This window comes from Cnephaeus nilssonii, assembly GCF_951640355.1.
Source record: "Cnephaeus nilssonii genome assembly, chromosome: 20".
Classification (NCBI taxonomy): Eukaryota; Metazoa; Chordata; class Mammalia; order Chiroptera; family Vespertilionidae; genus Cnephaeus; species Cnephaeus nilssonii.
Genome location: NC_137091.1, coordinates 25,546,470 through 25,564,888, shown reverse-complemented (window position 1 = coordinate 25,564,888; position 18,419 = coordinate 25,546,470). Strand labels below are relative to the sequence as shown.

General features: G+C 43.1%; 1 protein-coding gene across 1 annotated transcript; it reads right to left on the bottom strand.

The window, feature by feature from the left end:
* Positions 1 to 6,364: 6,364 nt before the first annotated feature.
* On the bottom strand, positions 6,365 to 17,183 carry DYNLRB2 (dynein light chain roadblock-type 2). The gene is made up of 4 exons (XM_079799610.1): positions 17,062 to 17,183; positions 14,822 to 14,897; positions 7,712 to 7,879; positions 6,365 to 6,618 (listed from the first exon to the last, which is right to left on the bottom strand). The coding sequence occupies exons 1-4, from the start codon at positions 17,062 to 17,064 to the stop codon at positions 6,575 to 6,577; spliced, it is 291 nt and encodes a 96-aa protein (XP_079655736.1). The 5' UTR covers positions 17,065 to 17,183; the 3' UTR covers positions 6,365 to 6,574.
* Between the last annotated feature and the right edge of the window lie 1,236 nt (positions 17,184 to 18,419).

The window sequence follows — 18,419 nt, the reverse complement described above, 5'->3', positions numbered from 1 at the left end:
AGCTTGATTGACCTTGGGCAAACCATGAGACTACTCTAAGCCTTGGTGCTCTTGTCTATAAAATGGGACTGTTGTGAAAATCCAATGTGCCGGTCACATAGTAAGTGATCAGCAAATATTAGCTGCTGTTGTTCTTCATCCCTCCTTCCTCTTCCTATTTTCTTCTGAAAATAACATAAAGTATCATCATCATCATCATCATCATCATCATCATTATCATCATCATCAATGGTAGGGCAAGGCATCAAAGACAGACCTGTCTAACCACAAAGCAATGTCCTTGTTTTGGTACCACATTGCCTTTGGGGACAAGGGGGTAGTATGTTATCTGCTGAGTCTGTTCTGTATTTCTTTATCCCTTTTATCTCTCAAGTGACTTTTTGCCTATTCAGTCACCCTGGGCCACCTGGAGTGGTGCTTAGGGAATGCGTCTGCCCAGTGTCCAGGTGGTCACTTCTCTTTCCAGCCAATGACAGAGGCAGAGGCAACTCACCAGGTGGAAATGAACTAGAGATAATACTCCCAGTGAGAGGGGGATGTCTCAGCACCTCTCTCCTGCCCAGAGGTCTGCCTCCTGAAGGTCCAGGGCCTACATTAACCAGGGCCTCTGACTAATATACATGTCCTGGGGAGCCACTGGGCTCCTTGACTGTATCTGATTAAAGAAGCCTGGATGAACCACATATAGCCCACGTGTGTTAGGTAAGGCCTTTTTGGTTTCAGGCAACAGATGAAATCCACCCTGTCAGTGTACACAAAAGAGGAAAACCTACTGGAAGGCTTTAGAGGTGTCTTATGAACCCAAGGGTAAAATGTAGCCGAGGTCCTACAGAGAGCCCATGGGCCATCATCCTACCCTGGCTCTGTACACTTTCTTTCTAAGAACTGCCTCTCTCTGCCTCTCCCCTGTGCAAAATATGGCCACACCCAACACCTGTGTGTTTGTCCAGAGGTCCAGCCACATGGGGACGTGCTCTCTGACTCTCTTCCAACTCTAAATACCAAGGAAGCATCTCTCATTGGCCTTATCTGGACCAGGTCACCACTGACAAATATGAGGGAAGTGCATACAGATGTTAAGAAAAACCAATAGAGGCTGTGGGAGGCAGGCACCTGGGAGAGCTTTGGGCAGCCTCTCACCCATTCTCTTCTAGGTGACGAAGATTTGGGAGCATCCTACCTAATAAAAGGGTAATATGCAAATTGACCACACCTTTGCCACACCTAAGCCATGCCCACCAGCCAATCAGGGCGAGTATGCAAATAAACCCAACCAAGATGGCTACAGCCACAGAGAGCAAGGATTCCCAGGCAACGGAGGAAGCCAAGCTTTCCGCCTGCCCTTGCTAGGCCTAAGCCTCCACTCAAGCTACAAAATTTCAATTATAGAAGGTAAACAAATCTTAACAGAAATTGCGGCAGCCACAGAGCTGGAGAGAGCAGGCCAGGGTTGCCCCCGGCAACAGAGAAAGCAAAGCTTTCCGCACACCCTGGCCAGGCCCAGGCCTCTGCTCCAGGCTACAAAGTTTCAATTATAGAAGGTGAATTAACCCCAACATAAATGGCTGGCGGCCACGGAGCGAGCAGGAGGCTTGGCTCCGCTCCAGGCTACAAAGTTTCAATTGTAGAAGGTAAATAAATTCTAGATACCAGGGCCTCCTCTTGGGTTGCCAGGGGGTGTGGCTGGCCTGCAAACCACCACAAGCCCCTCTCTCTGCTTCTCCCCTGTGCAAAATATGGCCACACTCAACACCTGTGTGTTTGTCCAGAGGTCAGGCCACCCCACGCCCCAAGGGAACCCCATCCTGATCCGGGACACCCTTCAGGGCAAACCAGATGGCCCCCACCCCTGCACCAGGCCTCTATCCTATCTAATAAAAGAGTAATATGCAGATTAACCATCACTCCAACACACAATATGGATGCCCCCATGTGGTCAAAGATCCTGCCCCCATGTGGACACAGATGGCTACCACAAGATGGCCAGTAGGGGAGGGCAGTTGGGAGGCACCAGGCCTGCAAGGGAGGGCAGTTGAGAGGGACCCACACCTGCAAGGGAGGGCAGTTGGGAGGCACCAGGCCTGCAAGGGGAGGGCAGTTAGGGGTGACCAGGCCGGCAGAGGAGGGAAGTTGGGGGCAAACAGGCTGGCAGGGGAGCAGTTAGGCATCAATCAGGCTGGCAGTGGAGTGGTTAGGGCAGTGATGGGCAACCTTTTGAGCTTGGTGTGTCAAACTTTGCCAAAAAACTGAGCATAACTCGGGTAGTGTGTCACTTTGAGGAAAAAACATTATTTCGCAAATGTTTCATCCTCAGGAGCAGCAAAGGTTTCATCCTCAGCATGCGGCCGACTCAGCAGCCGTGTGTCATCAGAAATGGCTACGCGTGTCAGTGCTGACACGCATGTCATAGGTTCGCCGTCACTGGGTTAGGGGGTGATCAGGCTGGCAGGCAGAAGCGGTTAGGGGCAATCAGGAAGGCAGGCAGGCGAGCAGTTGGGAGCCAGCAGTCCTGGATTGTGAGGTGGGATCGGGCCTAAACGGGCAGTCAGACATCCCTCGAGGGGTCCCAGATTGGAGAGGGTACAGGCTGGGCTGAGGGACACCCCCCCTCTCCGTGCACGAATTTCGTGCAACGGGCCTCTAGTATAATGATAATAATGTATAAATACATTTTAGCTATTTTATAATCTGGCCTTCCCAGGTTCATTATCATTCATATTTATGGTGGGGATATGTTCCTCCAGACATTCTGCAAACAGTTCTCCTATTGTTCAGGTAAAATTCCTGACCACGTTGGACTAAGGGGAGGCAACAGTGAGCCCAGGCTTGTACTTCTCATAGGAAACGAGTGCTTTACCAATGGTTTTGTATAGGTGTGAATCTTTAAGTCCAGGCATCTTCTTTTTTCTTTTTTAAAATATGTTTTATTGATTTTTTACAGAGAGGAAGGGAGAGGGATAGAGAGTCAGAAACATCTATGAGAGAGAAACATCGATCAGCTGCCTCCTGAACACCCCCCACTGGGGATGTGCCCGCAACCAATGTACATGCCCTTGACTGGAATCGAACCTGGAACCCTTCAGTCCACAGACTGATGCTCTATCCACTGAGCCAAACCAGTCAGGGCAGTCCAGGCATCTTTTAAATAGAGCTAATTAACTATGCTGTGCATCCGAGGGGGAATGTGAATGTCCGTGTGTGGGAAGGCAGAGAGCGGTTGTAAAAACTCCCAAAGGTCATATCATCCTTCGATGTAATTGGCTTTGGCAAGTTCTACTTTTTGCTGCCACCTTCACGGTCTCCAACAAAGAGTTACAGTTTCCTCTGGATGCAAAAGTGCAGGCAGGACCACGGCAGAATTCACTGCCCAGTGGGATGGAAGGGTTGTCTTTCCCAGCAGAACCCACCCAGAGCCCTGTCACTTAGCGGTGTCCTTTGCATCTGCCAGAGATTTCCCACGGCTGCATCGCAGATGGGGCTTGAAATTCTGGCTGGGCCAGGAGGAAGGAAGTGGCTTTCCCACTCAGCCATGCATCTGCCGATGAGCTCTGGGTGGGCTGGGGAACTGTGGGGAGATGACATTTAGGTATTGGAATCAAATGTTATCTCTGGTACATTTTATAACAATGAGCTAATATATACTTCCTAATTTTTTTTGGAGGGTATGGAGGGGGCGTCTCAAAAGAGAGGAGCCCTCTGATAAAATCCGAAGCACCTGCTCATAGGCGTGACCAGTGCAATACAAACCCACATACCTGATTCCTGTGACACCGAGCCCTTGGCTCAGGTGAAATCTTCACCTGTAAAACCAAGGGGCTGGATAGGTGATCTCTGTGGGCCTTTCCCGCAATAATGCATTTCCTTGCTGTTTGTATTCTAACAAGATCTTGTTTATGTTGGAAACTGTCAGCAGATGCTAAAGCTATCCCTGGGGGAGTGGCTACTATGGTAGCCAGACCTCCCTGGGCTGAAGCACGAGGTGGGTCCATGGTGATGTCTGGTCTGAGTCAGGTGCAGAAGGAAGGTTAACACCTGTGACTAAGACCTGCTCTGCAGCTGAATTTCCTCTCCTTGAGGCTGCATCTGGGTCTAATCAGCAGGGGCTCTAGGGGGACGGGGAGCAGGTGGCTCTGGGGACTCTGGGGAGAGCGAATACAAATTTGATACCACCTGGAGGTAAAGAAGAGAGAAAAACGGGGTCCTGAAAACAGCTAAAAATGAGAGATATAACAACCAAATGCAACATGTAACCCTTGATAGGATCCTGGATTAAAAACACACATAAAAGACATATTGGGGGGAATCTGAGTGACTCTATTAGAGGATATCAGTATTACATTGTTAAGTATAAAATTGGGGTTATTGTTATAGATATATATATATATACACACACAGAGAGAGATGAAGCAAATGTAAAATATAAAATGTTGGTGAATGTGGGCGAAGCTTATATGGATGTTCATTATGCTATTTATTCTACTCTTCTGCAAGTCTGAAATTTTAAAAAATAAAGTGTTAGAAAATTGCTTGGAAGTCAGATATGTGCTATAGAATAGGTTCTCCATTCCTGTAATGTTTCCTTTGTGTTTATCCATCCCACACATTAAGAAGAACATACTCCGATTGTAATTTAAGCTCATTTCCTCATTTGTTCTGTTCTCTCTGGAGATAGTCAGCATCGTCCTTGTAAATCTCGGGCTCAGCTGGCTGGGATGATATGGGAACCTCAAGGCTGCTCCCGGGACTCAGATTTCTATGTGTCCTGGGCCACTCTCCTCACCACCCCAGTGAGCGCCACTGTGGAGTTGTACTGAAGGCAGCTTCTGCTAACGCTTGTTGGCACTCGAGTGAGTGCCCTTTAGCTGCAGCAGCTCAGTTGATTCTCAACAACAAAACTTGCTTACAAATGGCAGAGCCAGAATGAGAAGAACCCAGGACTCGTGACTCCCAAACCTTTGTCCTTGACCACCATTCAGCTGATCTCGGCCTGGAGGTCATTGCAATGAACTGGACAGGATATTCCAAGTATATTCATGTGGGGCCCCACCCCCAGCGGTACTGGATCTGACACCTGTTGCATGGACAGGCTTGGGATCATTCTCTCTGAGCCTTGAGTGAGTTCCATCTGCGATCCATCTCCTCTCCCATTCCCACTTGGAGAGTAAACCCCTATAATCTGAGGGATTGGACCCAGCCCTTCCTTTCTGCCCCAAACACTGTTTGCTTGGGTTGGCCCTGGTGCCTGACAGGATGCAAGCTGGGGCCATAGGTTTAGTTGAACTAGTAAAACTACTGTGCACCATTCCTCATGCTTGGCTTGCTGGGGAGGCATTTCGGGAACTCGGGTGTAGGCTCTTATGGGCCCTGGTGGAGAGTGACTTGTGCCTCTGACAAGAATCCTCTGGGGGAGGAGAGGACAAGAGGAACCAGAGGAGGAGCAGGCTTCGGCTCTATCTGCAATGTTTTATTTCTTATGTTTTTGAATCAATCTCAAGGGAATTATGCTGAGCAAAAAAAGTCAGCTATGCACTATATTATTTCAGTTCTATAATCTCCTTTATATGACAGAATTACAGCAATAGGGCAGGTTAGTGGTTGCCAGGGGTCAGGGGCTGGTGGATTGCTGGTGCAGGGCACCATGAGAGGCGCTGGTGGTGATGGGAATAATCTGTATTCAGCCTGAATTAACGTCAATTCCCTGCCTGCGCCATTGTACTGGAATTTAGAAAGATGTTGCTATGGAGGAAAATGGTAAGGGTACACAGGATCTCTCTCTATGTTATCTGTTACAATGTGATTTGAATCCTCAGTTATCTCAAAATAAAAAAGCTTAATTTTAAAAAAGAGAGGACATAAGGCAAATATGGCAAAATATTAATATCTGTTCTATACGGGTCTTGAAAATCTGTTATATCTGTGGTTTGATTTTTATTATTTTCTGAATGCTTGAAATATTTAGTAAAAACAAAACCCTCTGGGTTACCTAGTCAGCCTTTGAAGTGTGCATCCTTGCCCAACACCTGCTCCTGGTCCCCCGGCTGGTGTGGCCAAAGTACAATCTTGAGGGGTTTTGCAAGGGATGGGAGGTGGTGCTTGGCGGTGGTGCTGGCCCAGCTGAGGACAACCCTTCTGACCTCTTACTGTCCTCCCCGAACCTGGGAAAGCACCCAACACTCCGGGAGGGCTGGGACTGCCCTGTAGCTCCCGCAGGGCCCCACTGCGTCCCCCTGACATGTCAACAAAATGGGCAAAATTCTACTTTCCTACTGATTCTTGGTGACTAAAAGGGCTATTATACTAGTAAGGAAGGCTGTCTTCTCACTAGACTCTTTTAGTTTGTGTATTATAAGAAAAGAGACATACATACCAGAATTTATTTATTATATAGCTAAAACACAACTTTACGATACATTCAAAAGGAACTAAATGAGACATGTACAATAGTTTAAATGTAAAAATAGAAAAGAATGTCCAAAAAAGATCAGTTCTATTGGGATAGAATCTTAGTAATCATTAAAGAGTAAAGTGTTTTCAACCCAGGGTCACAGGATGGGCTTGGCCATACGTAGCAGGACTATTCACATGGGTTCTGAATGACAATCAGAAGATATTCCTTATCTGTGGAAAGATATGGGCAGAATTAACCGACTCTAACAATTAAATGTCATAAATGAATACATTAGCTAATCTGCTTTTTCTCTTTGAAACAGCACTTGGACCTTGTGTAGATCAATGGTTTTCCACCCTGGTTGCATCAGACTCATCTGTCGAACTTTCACAAGATACCATTACCTGGGGCCTAGCCCCGAGATTCTGGTTTCATTGGTCTGGGGTGAAGTCCAGGCATCAATCATTATTTCTGTAAAGCTCTCCAAGTGATTCCAATGTACAGCCAGGGTGAGAAAAAGCTTTATTTAGTTTATGGGTGATTCTGATCATACGGGTGTACTACTATGGAGACTTTTCTTCTAGACTAGATCTAGGAGCATGAGTCCTGTTTTACCCTGGCATCTACCAACACTGGCAATGTAATTCCTTCAGGGAAAGAAGTATTTTGCTGGCTGCTGTCTTTAGGTAGGCCAGGTGAGTGTGAGCTCTCCACAGGGGGCACTTAAGACTACAGGCCTGTGATCCACCCCTACTTTATCCCCTGGACAGGAGACATTTCTCTCGCTCTCCAGAAAATCGGTGTGCTAAGTTCACCTTAGCATGAGGCCTACAGCTCCTAAATTTTTTGATTACTAATAATAAATGCAAGTGGGCAAAATTCAACTTCTTCAGAGGTCAGATTCCTCACCAATGTCACAAAATTTTCAAGTTGAAAATTTCAGATTCAAACATGTCTTCATTTTGTAATTGAAGAACATTATGTGTCATATTGCGTATTAGAATCTATACTCCTTGTTCTTTGAAACAAAGCTTTTTTTAAAAAAATATATTTTATTGATTTTTTACAGAGAGGAAGAGAGAGAGATAGACAGTTAGAAACATCGATGAGAGAGAAACATCGATCAGCTGCCTCTTGCACACCCCCTACTGGGGATGTGCCCGGAACCAAGGTACATGCCCTTGACCAGAATCGAACCTGGGACGCTTGAGTCTGCAGGTCGACGCTCTATCCACTGAGCCAAACCGGTTTTCGGCGAAACAAAGCTTTTCTATATGGTAAAGTAGGAAGATGCTTGAAATGTGAAATAAAATGCCAAATTACCTGGCGCCACCATGATTTCATGTTTCTTTGATCTGATCCTCAGAAAGGTGAGGTCGTTCTGAGGATCAATGTCACGAACGGTGCTCCTGGCTTTCATGGTCAGCTGATGGAGAAGACCTGCATACTGAACTGTTGTCGAGTTGTCCAAGGTTGTTCGAATCGGAATACCTGGTACAAGATTTAATTTGGGGTTAATTTTTTTTCTGTTTATTAAAAGTAATATGAATATTGTAGAAATGTGGAAACTACTTATAATTGTTAGGAGGAAGAAAAAGTGATGGCTGGTATTACCCACTGGTAACAATTTTAGTTTATTTCCTTCCAATCTTCTTGTTTCTACATAGATATAAAAAAATACTTGGATCAGCCCTGGCTGGGTGGCTCGGTTGGTTGGAGCGTTGTCTGCTACACCGAAAGGTTGCAGGTTGGATCCCCAGTCAGGGTGCATATGGGAGGCAATTGATCTATGTTTCTCACATCAATGTCTCTCTCTCTCTCTCTCTCTCTCTCTCTCTCTCTCTCTCTCTCTCTCTCTCCTTCTCTCCTTCTCTCTCTCCCCCTCCCCTTTCTCTCTCCCTCTTTCTTTCCCCCTCTCTCTAAATATAACCTTGAGTGAAGATAAAAAAATACTTGGGTCAAACTATAATTACAAATTTGATAATTGTTTTTGTCTTCATTTAAATGACAGCACACAGGTTGTCCTTATTGGTGACCATGTCATCAATATTTTTTTGAATGGCTGTACCCTTTACTATTATATGAATATATCATAATCAGTCCCTACTATTGGATTATTAGGTATCGTGTCTTTGTTTTTGTAGCTAATGGTGTGATGAATGTTTTTGTGCACAGATCTTTTGGAAGCTGTTAACTGATTATTTCAGTACTAGGTGAGGATATTACTAGACAAAATGAATTCCCCCAAGTGACCTGTCTACAGAGCCTGCTTTGAAATGCTTGGTCTGTGATATGATGCTCATTTTCTCCTGAGGCCAGAGTTAGAAAGGGATATCACTGCACATGCTAGACAGCATATCAAAAGGGATTTTCAAAAATTCTTTGTAGCACTCAGTATTTAGAAAAACAAATTTTGTATTAGAGAACACAGCAACAAAGACACTGTAGTTTTGCTGGGCATTTCATGGTTTGAACTCATTCTTGGGTTAAGCATTATTAAATTTGGCTACTTGTGTGCTCTATTGCTCCATGATACATGTTTAAAACAGAACCTATTAATTTAACTGGAAACGTCTAGACAGACAAATATGCAAGTATAATTCAATTCAGTTCAGATCAATCTAGCTTAATTTGGGTCACTCAGCGCTCAGTGCTTATTAAGTAACAGGTGTTGTGCTAGGTATTTGCATATATTGTATCTAATCAGAAATGGCCTTCTTATAATTTTGAGGATTACCACATGGCCAGGGAATCCCAGGAATTTGAATTGCAAATGTGTCTTTAATTTAGGGGGACATACTAGGTGAATTAGAGATTATTGTCAGACTCCTCAGGCACCTGAATGGAGGACAAACAGTAAAAGAGGCTGGAGTGACTCTTGGTTTTTCCTCCGAGAATATAACTTCAGAAACTCTCAAGAGGAGCACTTCCAGAGTGGACCAGAATTACAAACTTGGGATTTTACTCGTTTTTCGTGAAACCCTTTGAGAGCCTTAATTCTGAATCTGAAATAGATTAATTGCTTCCTCTTTTAAGAAAATGATTGTCTCTAGAATAGGTCTAGCTAAACAATACCAGGACAATATTTACAGGAAAACCTACTCAATGAATCAGGTTTTATATACACTTGTTAATTTTTATATTATTATTTGTTGGCCACTTTCCCCCAGAAGTCAGTGTTGTCTTTCACACCAGATGAAACATCCCAAGGCACAAGCGGAAGAGTGGAATGTAGCAAGCACTCAACCTTGTAAGAGCACCTTTGAGAAACAGTTTTATTTTGCATCCTAAATAGTGACTACCTAAAGTGTGCACTGCTCAGTGTCAAAACAAGAAATACAACCAGAATAAATTATTTAAAATGCAGATGACAGATATGAATCAGATGCTCAGGTCTATTTAGTTAGTCTATTCATGATCCAAGGCGATAAATAAAACAGCTAGCCTTTCTGAATAGTAAGTGCACACTGTGGAAAGTCTTGGAGTTTTTCATATCCCCTATAGACACTTGAGAAAAATCAATCAACAAATATTTATGAAGCTCCTGCTTGGTACCATGCAAGGTAATTAAAAGGTAATTTATTAAGAAGTAATTTTAGCACATGGTATGAAATTCTCCCACTTCCCCTTCTGAGAGGTTGCCACTGCTCCCTATTTCTTTGGGATCCTTCCAGAGGTCCTCTAAGCCTATTCAAGTAGGTTTGTGGTTATATTCTTTAATTAGAGGCCCGGTGCACAAAAATTTGTGCACTGGGGGTGGGGGGTGGGGTGGTCCCTCAGCCTGGCTTGCACCCTCTTTCAGTCTGAGACCTCTCAGGGGATGTCCACCTGCCGGTTTAGGCCCGCTCCCTGGGGGATTGGGCCTAAGCTAGCAGTCAGTCAGACATCCCTCTGGCAGCCTGGGAGCCCTTGGGGGATGTCCGATTAACAGCTTAGGCCTGTTCCCCCAGGGAAGCAGTGCAGGGAGTGGCACGGGAAGTGGGCCTAAGCCGTTAGTCGGACATCCTTGGGGCTGCAGCAGAGGCGGGAGAGGCTCCTGCCACTGCCACCACCACCGCCACCGCCGCTGTCCTGGCCAGCCATGAGCCGGCTTCTGGCTGAGTGGCACTCACCCTGTGAAAGCACACTGACCACCAGGGGGCAGCTCCTTCATTGAGCATCTGCCCCCTGATGGTCAGTACACATCATAGTGACGGGTCATTCTGTCGTTCAGTCTATTTGCATATTAGCCTTTTATTATATACGATTGTATCATTCTCTCTTCTGCACTTAATTTTTTTTTTATCTAATGCACTTTGGAAACGATTCCATTCAGTATGCATAAGGCTCGTTTATTCATGTTAATGACTATGTAATGTGACTGTCAAATGGATGCTTTGTAATATAACTAATACATCCTCCTGACAGGCATCTAGGCTGTTCCTAATATTTGACTTCTATAAACAAGGCTACAGAGTATGTCTTTGTGCATGCCATTTCACATTTGCATATATGTATAGTATAAATTCCTAAAATGGCACTACTTTAAAATGATTCTTTCTGATCCCAGTAAGCTGGTACTCTTCCGCTGTACATTTATAAAAGGAGTTGGCTGGATGGCTGATAAAATCTAATGAAATTCAAAGGATAGATTGTTAGAAATGTCAAGAACATTTCAAATTAAGACCCTATAGAAGTCAGACTTATATCCGTAAGAATAGATGACAGATGTGATGGATATACATACATACAAGGTGTCCCAAAAGAATGTATACACACTTTAACAGCTGATAGCTCAATTTTGAAAATGAAGTGTATTTTAATAAACACTGTCTTTATAATTGTTGAAAGTGTGTGTATACATTTTTGGGGATACCCTGTATACACACAGGCATATTCACTAGTATCTAATTCAATGATCAGTGCTGTAAGCTTGTAAATAATGAATGGTTTTATAAATGGGAAATCAATGTTACCAAAGAATCTTCTCTAACAAAAACCTATACCATTCAGCATTGGGCTAAAATACTAAGTCTACTTTATTGTCATGAATAAGAAGTATATGCTTCCATAACAGTGAAACCAAAAAACTATTTAATTTAGCACATGAAAAGATCTCAATGCATAAACACGATAGAGGGCCTATGTAACCACCTGAAAGTACATTAAAATGATTTGCCTAGACTTAGTGGACTAACATCATTAGCAGAATACAAGACCACATAAACACCATCTTAGTTAAATATTTTCAGAATCGAATTTCATGGGACTTTTGAAAGCTATAACACTGCACTATAATAAATGACCCGTTCATCTAAAATTGAGTAGGCTGTTGAAATGGAGTATTTTATTACATTCTGGTCATACAACTTATACCACATGCTATTAATAAACATCCTTGTTATATACTCTGTTATTAATAATATGACCATAAAAATAAGCCCCTATTTATATTTTTGGGTAAAAGGTTAATTTGGATTTCAGAAAAGTGCCCTGAATCCTAACACAACCTTATCATAATAGAGGTTAATTAGAAGAAGTTAATGGGTCTTAAAAATAATATTTTGTTGTCTGGATGAGAAAAAGTGTTGAGAAACCCCAGGAAGATAACATAAAAATCACTTTTAATTCCATCAGTCAGAGATAATCACCATATTTCTGCCTTTTCTTCCATATTTATTTTAAATGTATATGTATGCCTGGCTATATTTTTTTTATTAGAAAATGCTGGGTACTGCTATGTTCCCTGATTTTTTTCATCTACTATTGTGATTAGTTTCCCATGACTCTAAATATTCTTCAACATTTTAAGTAGAGAAATACTTCATCAAGTAAATATTACATAATTAATTTAAAAATTTCCCTACCGTTGGGAGAGATAATCGATTTTCAAACTTTTTCATCTCATGGCACATATAAACTAATTACAAAAATTCTGCGGCACACCCAAAAATATATTTTTTGCCAATATGACAAAAAAAAATAGGTCTAATTTTGATTCATTCACACCAGATGGCTATTGTTGTGTTGGCTGTTGTCATTTCTTTATTTGACAACCTAAGGGAAAAGAGCAGGTATTGCATGTTTTAAAAATTCTGAGGCACACCAGTTTAAAATTGCTGGAATAGATTTATTTATGTGTTTATTTATTGGTATTCTATATTAGGCCTCACTGATTATCCTTTGGACTTAATCTTTCCCTCATCACTTCTTAGGATAAATTTCTAGGAGTGGAATTACAGATCAAAGGGTAGAATATTGTTCAGACATTTGATGCATATTGCCAGAATTGCATACTTTAGACTAAGATCTTCCAAAGTAACACATAGGTGAGTTGACCTGGATGTCATAGGTGAATGCACCTGTATTGAGCTGAATAGTGCCGCACCCCCGTGCCCCCAATTCAGGTACACCTTAAACCTCCGAATGTGACCCCACTTGGAAATAGGGTATTTTTAGATGTGATTAGTTAAGATAAGGTCACACTGGATTAAGGTGGAGCCTAATCCAATACTAGTGTCCTTATAAGAAGAGAAAAAGAGACGTGGAGAGGATGATGGAGGCAAAGAATGGAGGGATGAGTCTACAAGCCAAGGAATGCCAAGGATTGCTGGGAATCTCCAGAAGCTGGGAGACAGGCAAGGAAGGATGCTCTTGTAGAGCCTTCAAAGACAGCTTGGCCCTGCTGACACCTTGATTTCAACTTCTAGCCTTCAAAACTGAGAGAACAACTGTCTGGTTTTTTAAGCCACTAGGTGTGTGACACTTTGTTATGGCAGCCAAAGGAAAGGAATACAGTAGTACCTCTGTGGAATGACGAAGATTAACCCATCTGAGGGGGTGTGGCAGAGTTTGTGTAAATGCATTGACCTAAAATCAGTTTAATCAGAACCATGCACTAGGGTTGGATTACTTCCTGGAAATATTAGCCATGGATCTGGACTTACCTGTAGGGCTGATCCTAAATCCACTCCCTCCTGATCACCCTAGTTGAGTGTATTTATTATATTCATTTGATGTTATGTTTAATTTAACTTTATTTTGTGAAACACATCATATGTTTTACCTGTACAAATCAATTAAAAATCCCTGCATTCTCAGTACTATTTATTTATAACTGGAGGCCCAGTGCACGGATTTGTGCACCAGTGGGGTCCCTCGGCCTGGCCTGTGGGGATTGGACTGAAACTGGCTATCTGACATCCCCTGAGAAGTTTCGGATTGTGAGAGGGTGCAGGCCAGGCTGAGGGACTCCAACGGTGCATGATTGGGGCTAGGGAGGGACTGCAGGAGGGCTCCAGGGCATGTCCAGCCTGTCTCACCCAGTCCTCATCAGCCGGATCCCAGCAGCATGCTAACCTACCAGTTGGAGTGTCTGCCCCCTGGTGGTCAGTGCATACTATAGCGACTGAACGATTGAACAGTTGGATACTTAACGTATTAGGCTCTTATTATATAGGATTCTATAGGATTCTATTAAGTGTTGGGTATTGTGGCAGGCACTTGACAGTTATTATTTCACTTATCACAACCATCAGTAAAGTGGGTCATTTTCCATTTTTAATAATAAGGGATTGAAGGTCAGAGTTTAAACAGACTTTTAGTTGTTTAAGTTTTAAAGCCATCAATAAATATTGATGGATTTGCTCCAAAACAATGATTAGTTTTGAGATTCTGTTGCCAAGCACTGAGTTAGCAATGTGCCAATCCCATGGTTACACCATGAATTATATAAAGTAACTACTCTTACCTCAACTAATACTCTGGGATCTGTAGCACCTATTGCCCTTACAAATGCTTGAATTAGCAATGAAGTGAGCAAGAGCCTTTAAGAGGTAATACCATAGCTGAGCCTGAGGCAGGCAGTGTGCTAGAGAAATGCTTTGTGGATTAATATGGACTGTGGGGTGAGAGCCGGTTTCTGGGATAAGTCTACAGATTTCATAGGTGGAAATGTAGTAGCCCTTCTTATACTATAACCATAAAGACTATACTAGAAATTACAACTAATTCTCAAAGATTTTATTAAATGTGGCAAAGGAGCAATTTCATTTAAAATGAAGACTGAAACCCTGTACCCTCTATGATGTTAAAACAAAAACAAACTGCCAATAATGATACTCTCCCTATCTTCAATATAAAAGTTTTATTGGTATGCCTGAAATGTTAAAAGACACTTAACAAAGCCTTCACAATTAGACAAGGCAATAGTGTCTCTTAGCAATATGCAGACGTTTTTAGACATGTCTTCTTCATATTTATATCCCTAGTTCTTAGCAGAGTGTTTGGCATGTAATACTCAATAGATGTTTTATAAGTAAATGTTATAGCTAAAATATACAAAATGTGCTTTTGATTTCCAAATTCTAAGATGCTTGTCTTAGGCGTGGCACAACCAACAGGGGCTTGGCTGGCTCCTGCAAGTCAAGAAGGAAGCTCATCATATGTCTTTACCTTCTGCATTTACAACCATCGTTCCAATCACCCCTTTATGGCTCTGTATCCTCTTTAGGGTTTCCTCCACCTCTGCCTGGAAGAGATCAGGATAGAAATTAACCAAAAGATTCTTTGTGGTGACCCCAATCCTTAAAGAGAATTAATATTTGGAAATATCGCTCCCCACCTCTCTCTTTAACGTAAGGGACTGTATACTAATCTCAGACTTTTGGAAGAGAGCTTTGAAATTGTCAAGTCCCATATACAGGCCTATATAGGACCCCTGACAGACAACCTTGACAAATCTCTTGGCTTGAACTCTTCTAGAGACAGAAAGCTTACTGCCTCACAAGAGCTCACTCCATGTTTATCTATTTACTGGCAAAGCATTCTTTACATTGGACAGAAATCTGCTCCTGACCATCTTTCACTGATTGGTCTTTCCATATTTGTATAAAAAATTCCCTTTCTACATTACAGTATTTTAATATTTATAGAGCTATATCATTGTCGTCCTCTGTCTAAAAGTATCCCTTAATGAGAAATCTTATTTTCAGTCCTAAATGTTACCTATTTGGGAGTTCAGATGATTAATTGAGGATATTCTGTAAAAACATATTCCAAGATTCCAAGAATCTCTTGGTAACTATGGCCTGGTTCTCAGTGCAAGCTGAATGTTCAACCATGAATGCTTACATTGGAACCGCATTATTGGGTTTAAACTCAGGTTTCTGAATGAATTTTATGCATAAACTATATTGTATTGGTTTTCTTTCCTTCTACAAATGCTAAAACCAAGAATGATCTTTTCCAAACAAACCTGCATATTTTTCATAACGGAGAAATCACTGGATATTCTGAATTGAAACATCATTCTGCAGAGTCTCTTGATAAGGTTTTGTGATCTTTTTTCCCTCCCAACATCATACAAGTGAACATTATGTTACTTAGGCAAGACAGTTTTCTTTTGCACCTAATGTGGGTGGGAAAACTTATTTCCTCTTTTGTTACCACTCTATAGGTGTTTTCTGAATTTCAGTCATTTATGGACTAGATTCTCAATTTTTGACATTAGGGATACCATCTATATTACTTATCTAGCACTTCTTTAAAATTATATTGCTAAAGGCTTAAATGAATGTATTTTCAAAGGAAACTATACATCACTACCAAATGAAAATCTGGTCATAAACAGAAATAACCAAGAAAAAAGGGGGCAAATATTATTATATTCTACCTTAATGAAACCTATGAGCCTGAGGTTTATTCTTTAGTGAAAATTTGAAATTGTGATATGATAGGGGCCTAACGACCTAATATTGTCAGAAACTTTCTCCTGGATATGGTCTAAAGGTTGAAAAGAAAATCAAATGAAAAAGGAATAACTTTCTCAGATGTGATTTACTCTGTTATTTGGTGTTTCTGAGCCATCTCACATAGCAACAATATTTGCATCTCACTTTGGGAAACACTGCATTTAAAGCTAACAGCTGTAGAGGGGATCAATAATTTATTACATTTTTGCCATCTCTACAATGTTCACAGCCCCTTAAATCACTGCCCTCATTTTCCTTTTCTCTTTTATTTCTCTCCCCAACGCCTTTCTCTTTGCTTTCCCCAGACTTTCAGATTTTCCTTCTCTTCCCAGTTTTCTACTTTCGTGATTTCTGAGCCCTCTCGTTACAATCTCTTGATCCTCAGCATCTTTTCATTCCTCTCAAAACTCTGCTGTCACCTTGCTCTTCCTTCAAACTTTCCAGTTCCCTCCTTCCCTCCTCCTCCCCCTCTCTTCCTATTTATTCTCTCTCCTCCCTTTTCACCTTCCTTCTTTCTTTTTATTTAATTTTCTTCTTTCTCAACATCTCCTTCTCCCCTCTCTCCATTGCCTTGCGCTCCCTGTCCCCTCTCTTCCTTTCAGGATGATTTTTCTCTCCATCTCGCTCCTTGTCACACTTTCCTCGCAGTGGAGATCTCTCATCCCACACAGAATCTTTCATCCTCCCCTCAGTATCTCCTCTTTCTCGACATCTCCCCTCACCAAGTATCACCTCCAGAAATCACCCCACTAGGTATCTATGCCCCAAGATATCTTTCCCGCCTCCATGGTCACCCTCGCCCTTTCCAAGAAGCTTCTGGACACCCAGCCTTCGCAGCGGCCCCGGTCCGGCCTTGGATGGACCTCGGGAGCCGGGCGGCGAAGGCCCACTCGGGTCGGCGCCCTTTGAGCGCCGGGTCGCAGGCGGAGACCCCAGATTTACCATCGCACTGGCGGCGAAACTCTGGGCTCCGTCCGGCGCTGCCTCTGCCTGGGCTGTCAACAACGCTTCCAGCCGTTGCTAGGAGACGGGGGAGGAAGTGACCTCCGGGAAGCGTCGGTGCCCACGCCTGCGCGCGCCAGGGTGGGGCAGCAGCCAGAGGTGGCTTTTCCGCCCGGAACTGGCTGGCTCCTCCCGGCCGCCGTAGGCGGAGTTTGGAGCTCGTGGCCTGGGGCGCTCGCCCGCATTTCACCGACGCCTGCGGGGCGAGGAGCCGCTTGCAGCCTTGGAGCGGGGCCTAGGCCGGCTCCGGATCATTCCTTCGTCCATTCATTCATTTATTCACTCGCTCCTTGAGGTATGCATTCATGTTGCAGCCACTTCCTCAGTCAAGACCACCGACCACGTGCCAGGCTGTCTTCAGGGCCCTGGGTACATTCTGTCGGGAGGCAGACAAAATGCAACGACAGAAACTATACTCTCCCATGTGGTACCTGCTCTGGAGCGAGCGCGGGGAGGGTCCCTCTGACGCTGGGGTTGGGCCGCTTTAGACACTTGGGAATAGACCCAGCTGCCTCGTGACATTCTGCTTACTTCCTTGTGCAGCGCTGGGAACGTTTGTTCCCTTGACCTGCACGGATAGGTTTTAAAAACAATGTTTTTATTAAAGGAGAAATATATTCTCAGCATCGAATAGTACAATCATATATACGCTTGGTAAGCACCACCTTACATCTTGGGTTCTCATCTAGTGGTAGCACTGCTTTTCACTCAGTTGAGGTGCTGCTTACCAGTATTTTTGTTTAATCCTTTAGGATCTTTCTTTTGTGGTCATTATTTGTCAACAGTTCCGAGTCGCTGAAACATTGCAGGTGGCAGTGGTGGAAGTTCTACAAATTACCATAGAACAGAGCCTTGTACTGGGTACTTAACGAACTGAAGGGGGAAACAAGTTAAAGATCCATCAGGGATAGTCAGAAGTCACTTGACCTTTTGAAAGGCATTGATAATATCTTTGTAGCCTGGGAGGCAGGAACCGACTATTGTGTGAGGCACAGCAGGAACATTTTGTGTCTGGAGTCAAAATCCTGGGGTTTGAGAAGGCAACCATTGATTATAGATACAAGTTGTAGGTTGGGAATGCATCTCCAAAGGGACCAGGCTATGACTATAACACTGATTCAGTCTGGGTTCTCATTTTCTGAAAGAAGTCTCAGACCAAACAAGGTGTCCTTATTGCTAGGAATGTCATCTAGAACATGAATGGGACCTTGTCAGAGATGTTCTGAAAGAGTTCTGAGCTTTTTGGTAATTTTGGATTAGAAGGTCCATTTGAACCTGGAGTCTTTCATTTTATGGCA

Bases quoted from the DNA above. Each gene is read 5' to 3' on its own strand.
- DYNLRB2 (XM_079799610.1), bottom strand. The intron at 7,880-14,821 runs GTAAAGACATAT...ATCTTGTACCAG, and splicing joins GATGGTTGTAAATGCAGAAG to GTATTCCGATTCGAACAACC. The intron at 6,619-7,711 runs GTAATTTGGCAT...ATCTTTCCACAG, and splicing joins TGAAATCATGGTGGCGCCAG to ATAAGGAATATCTTCTGATT.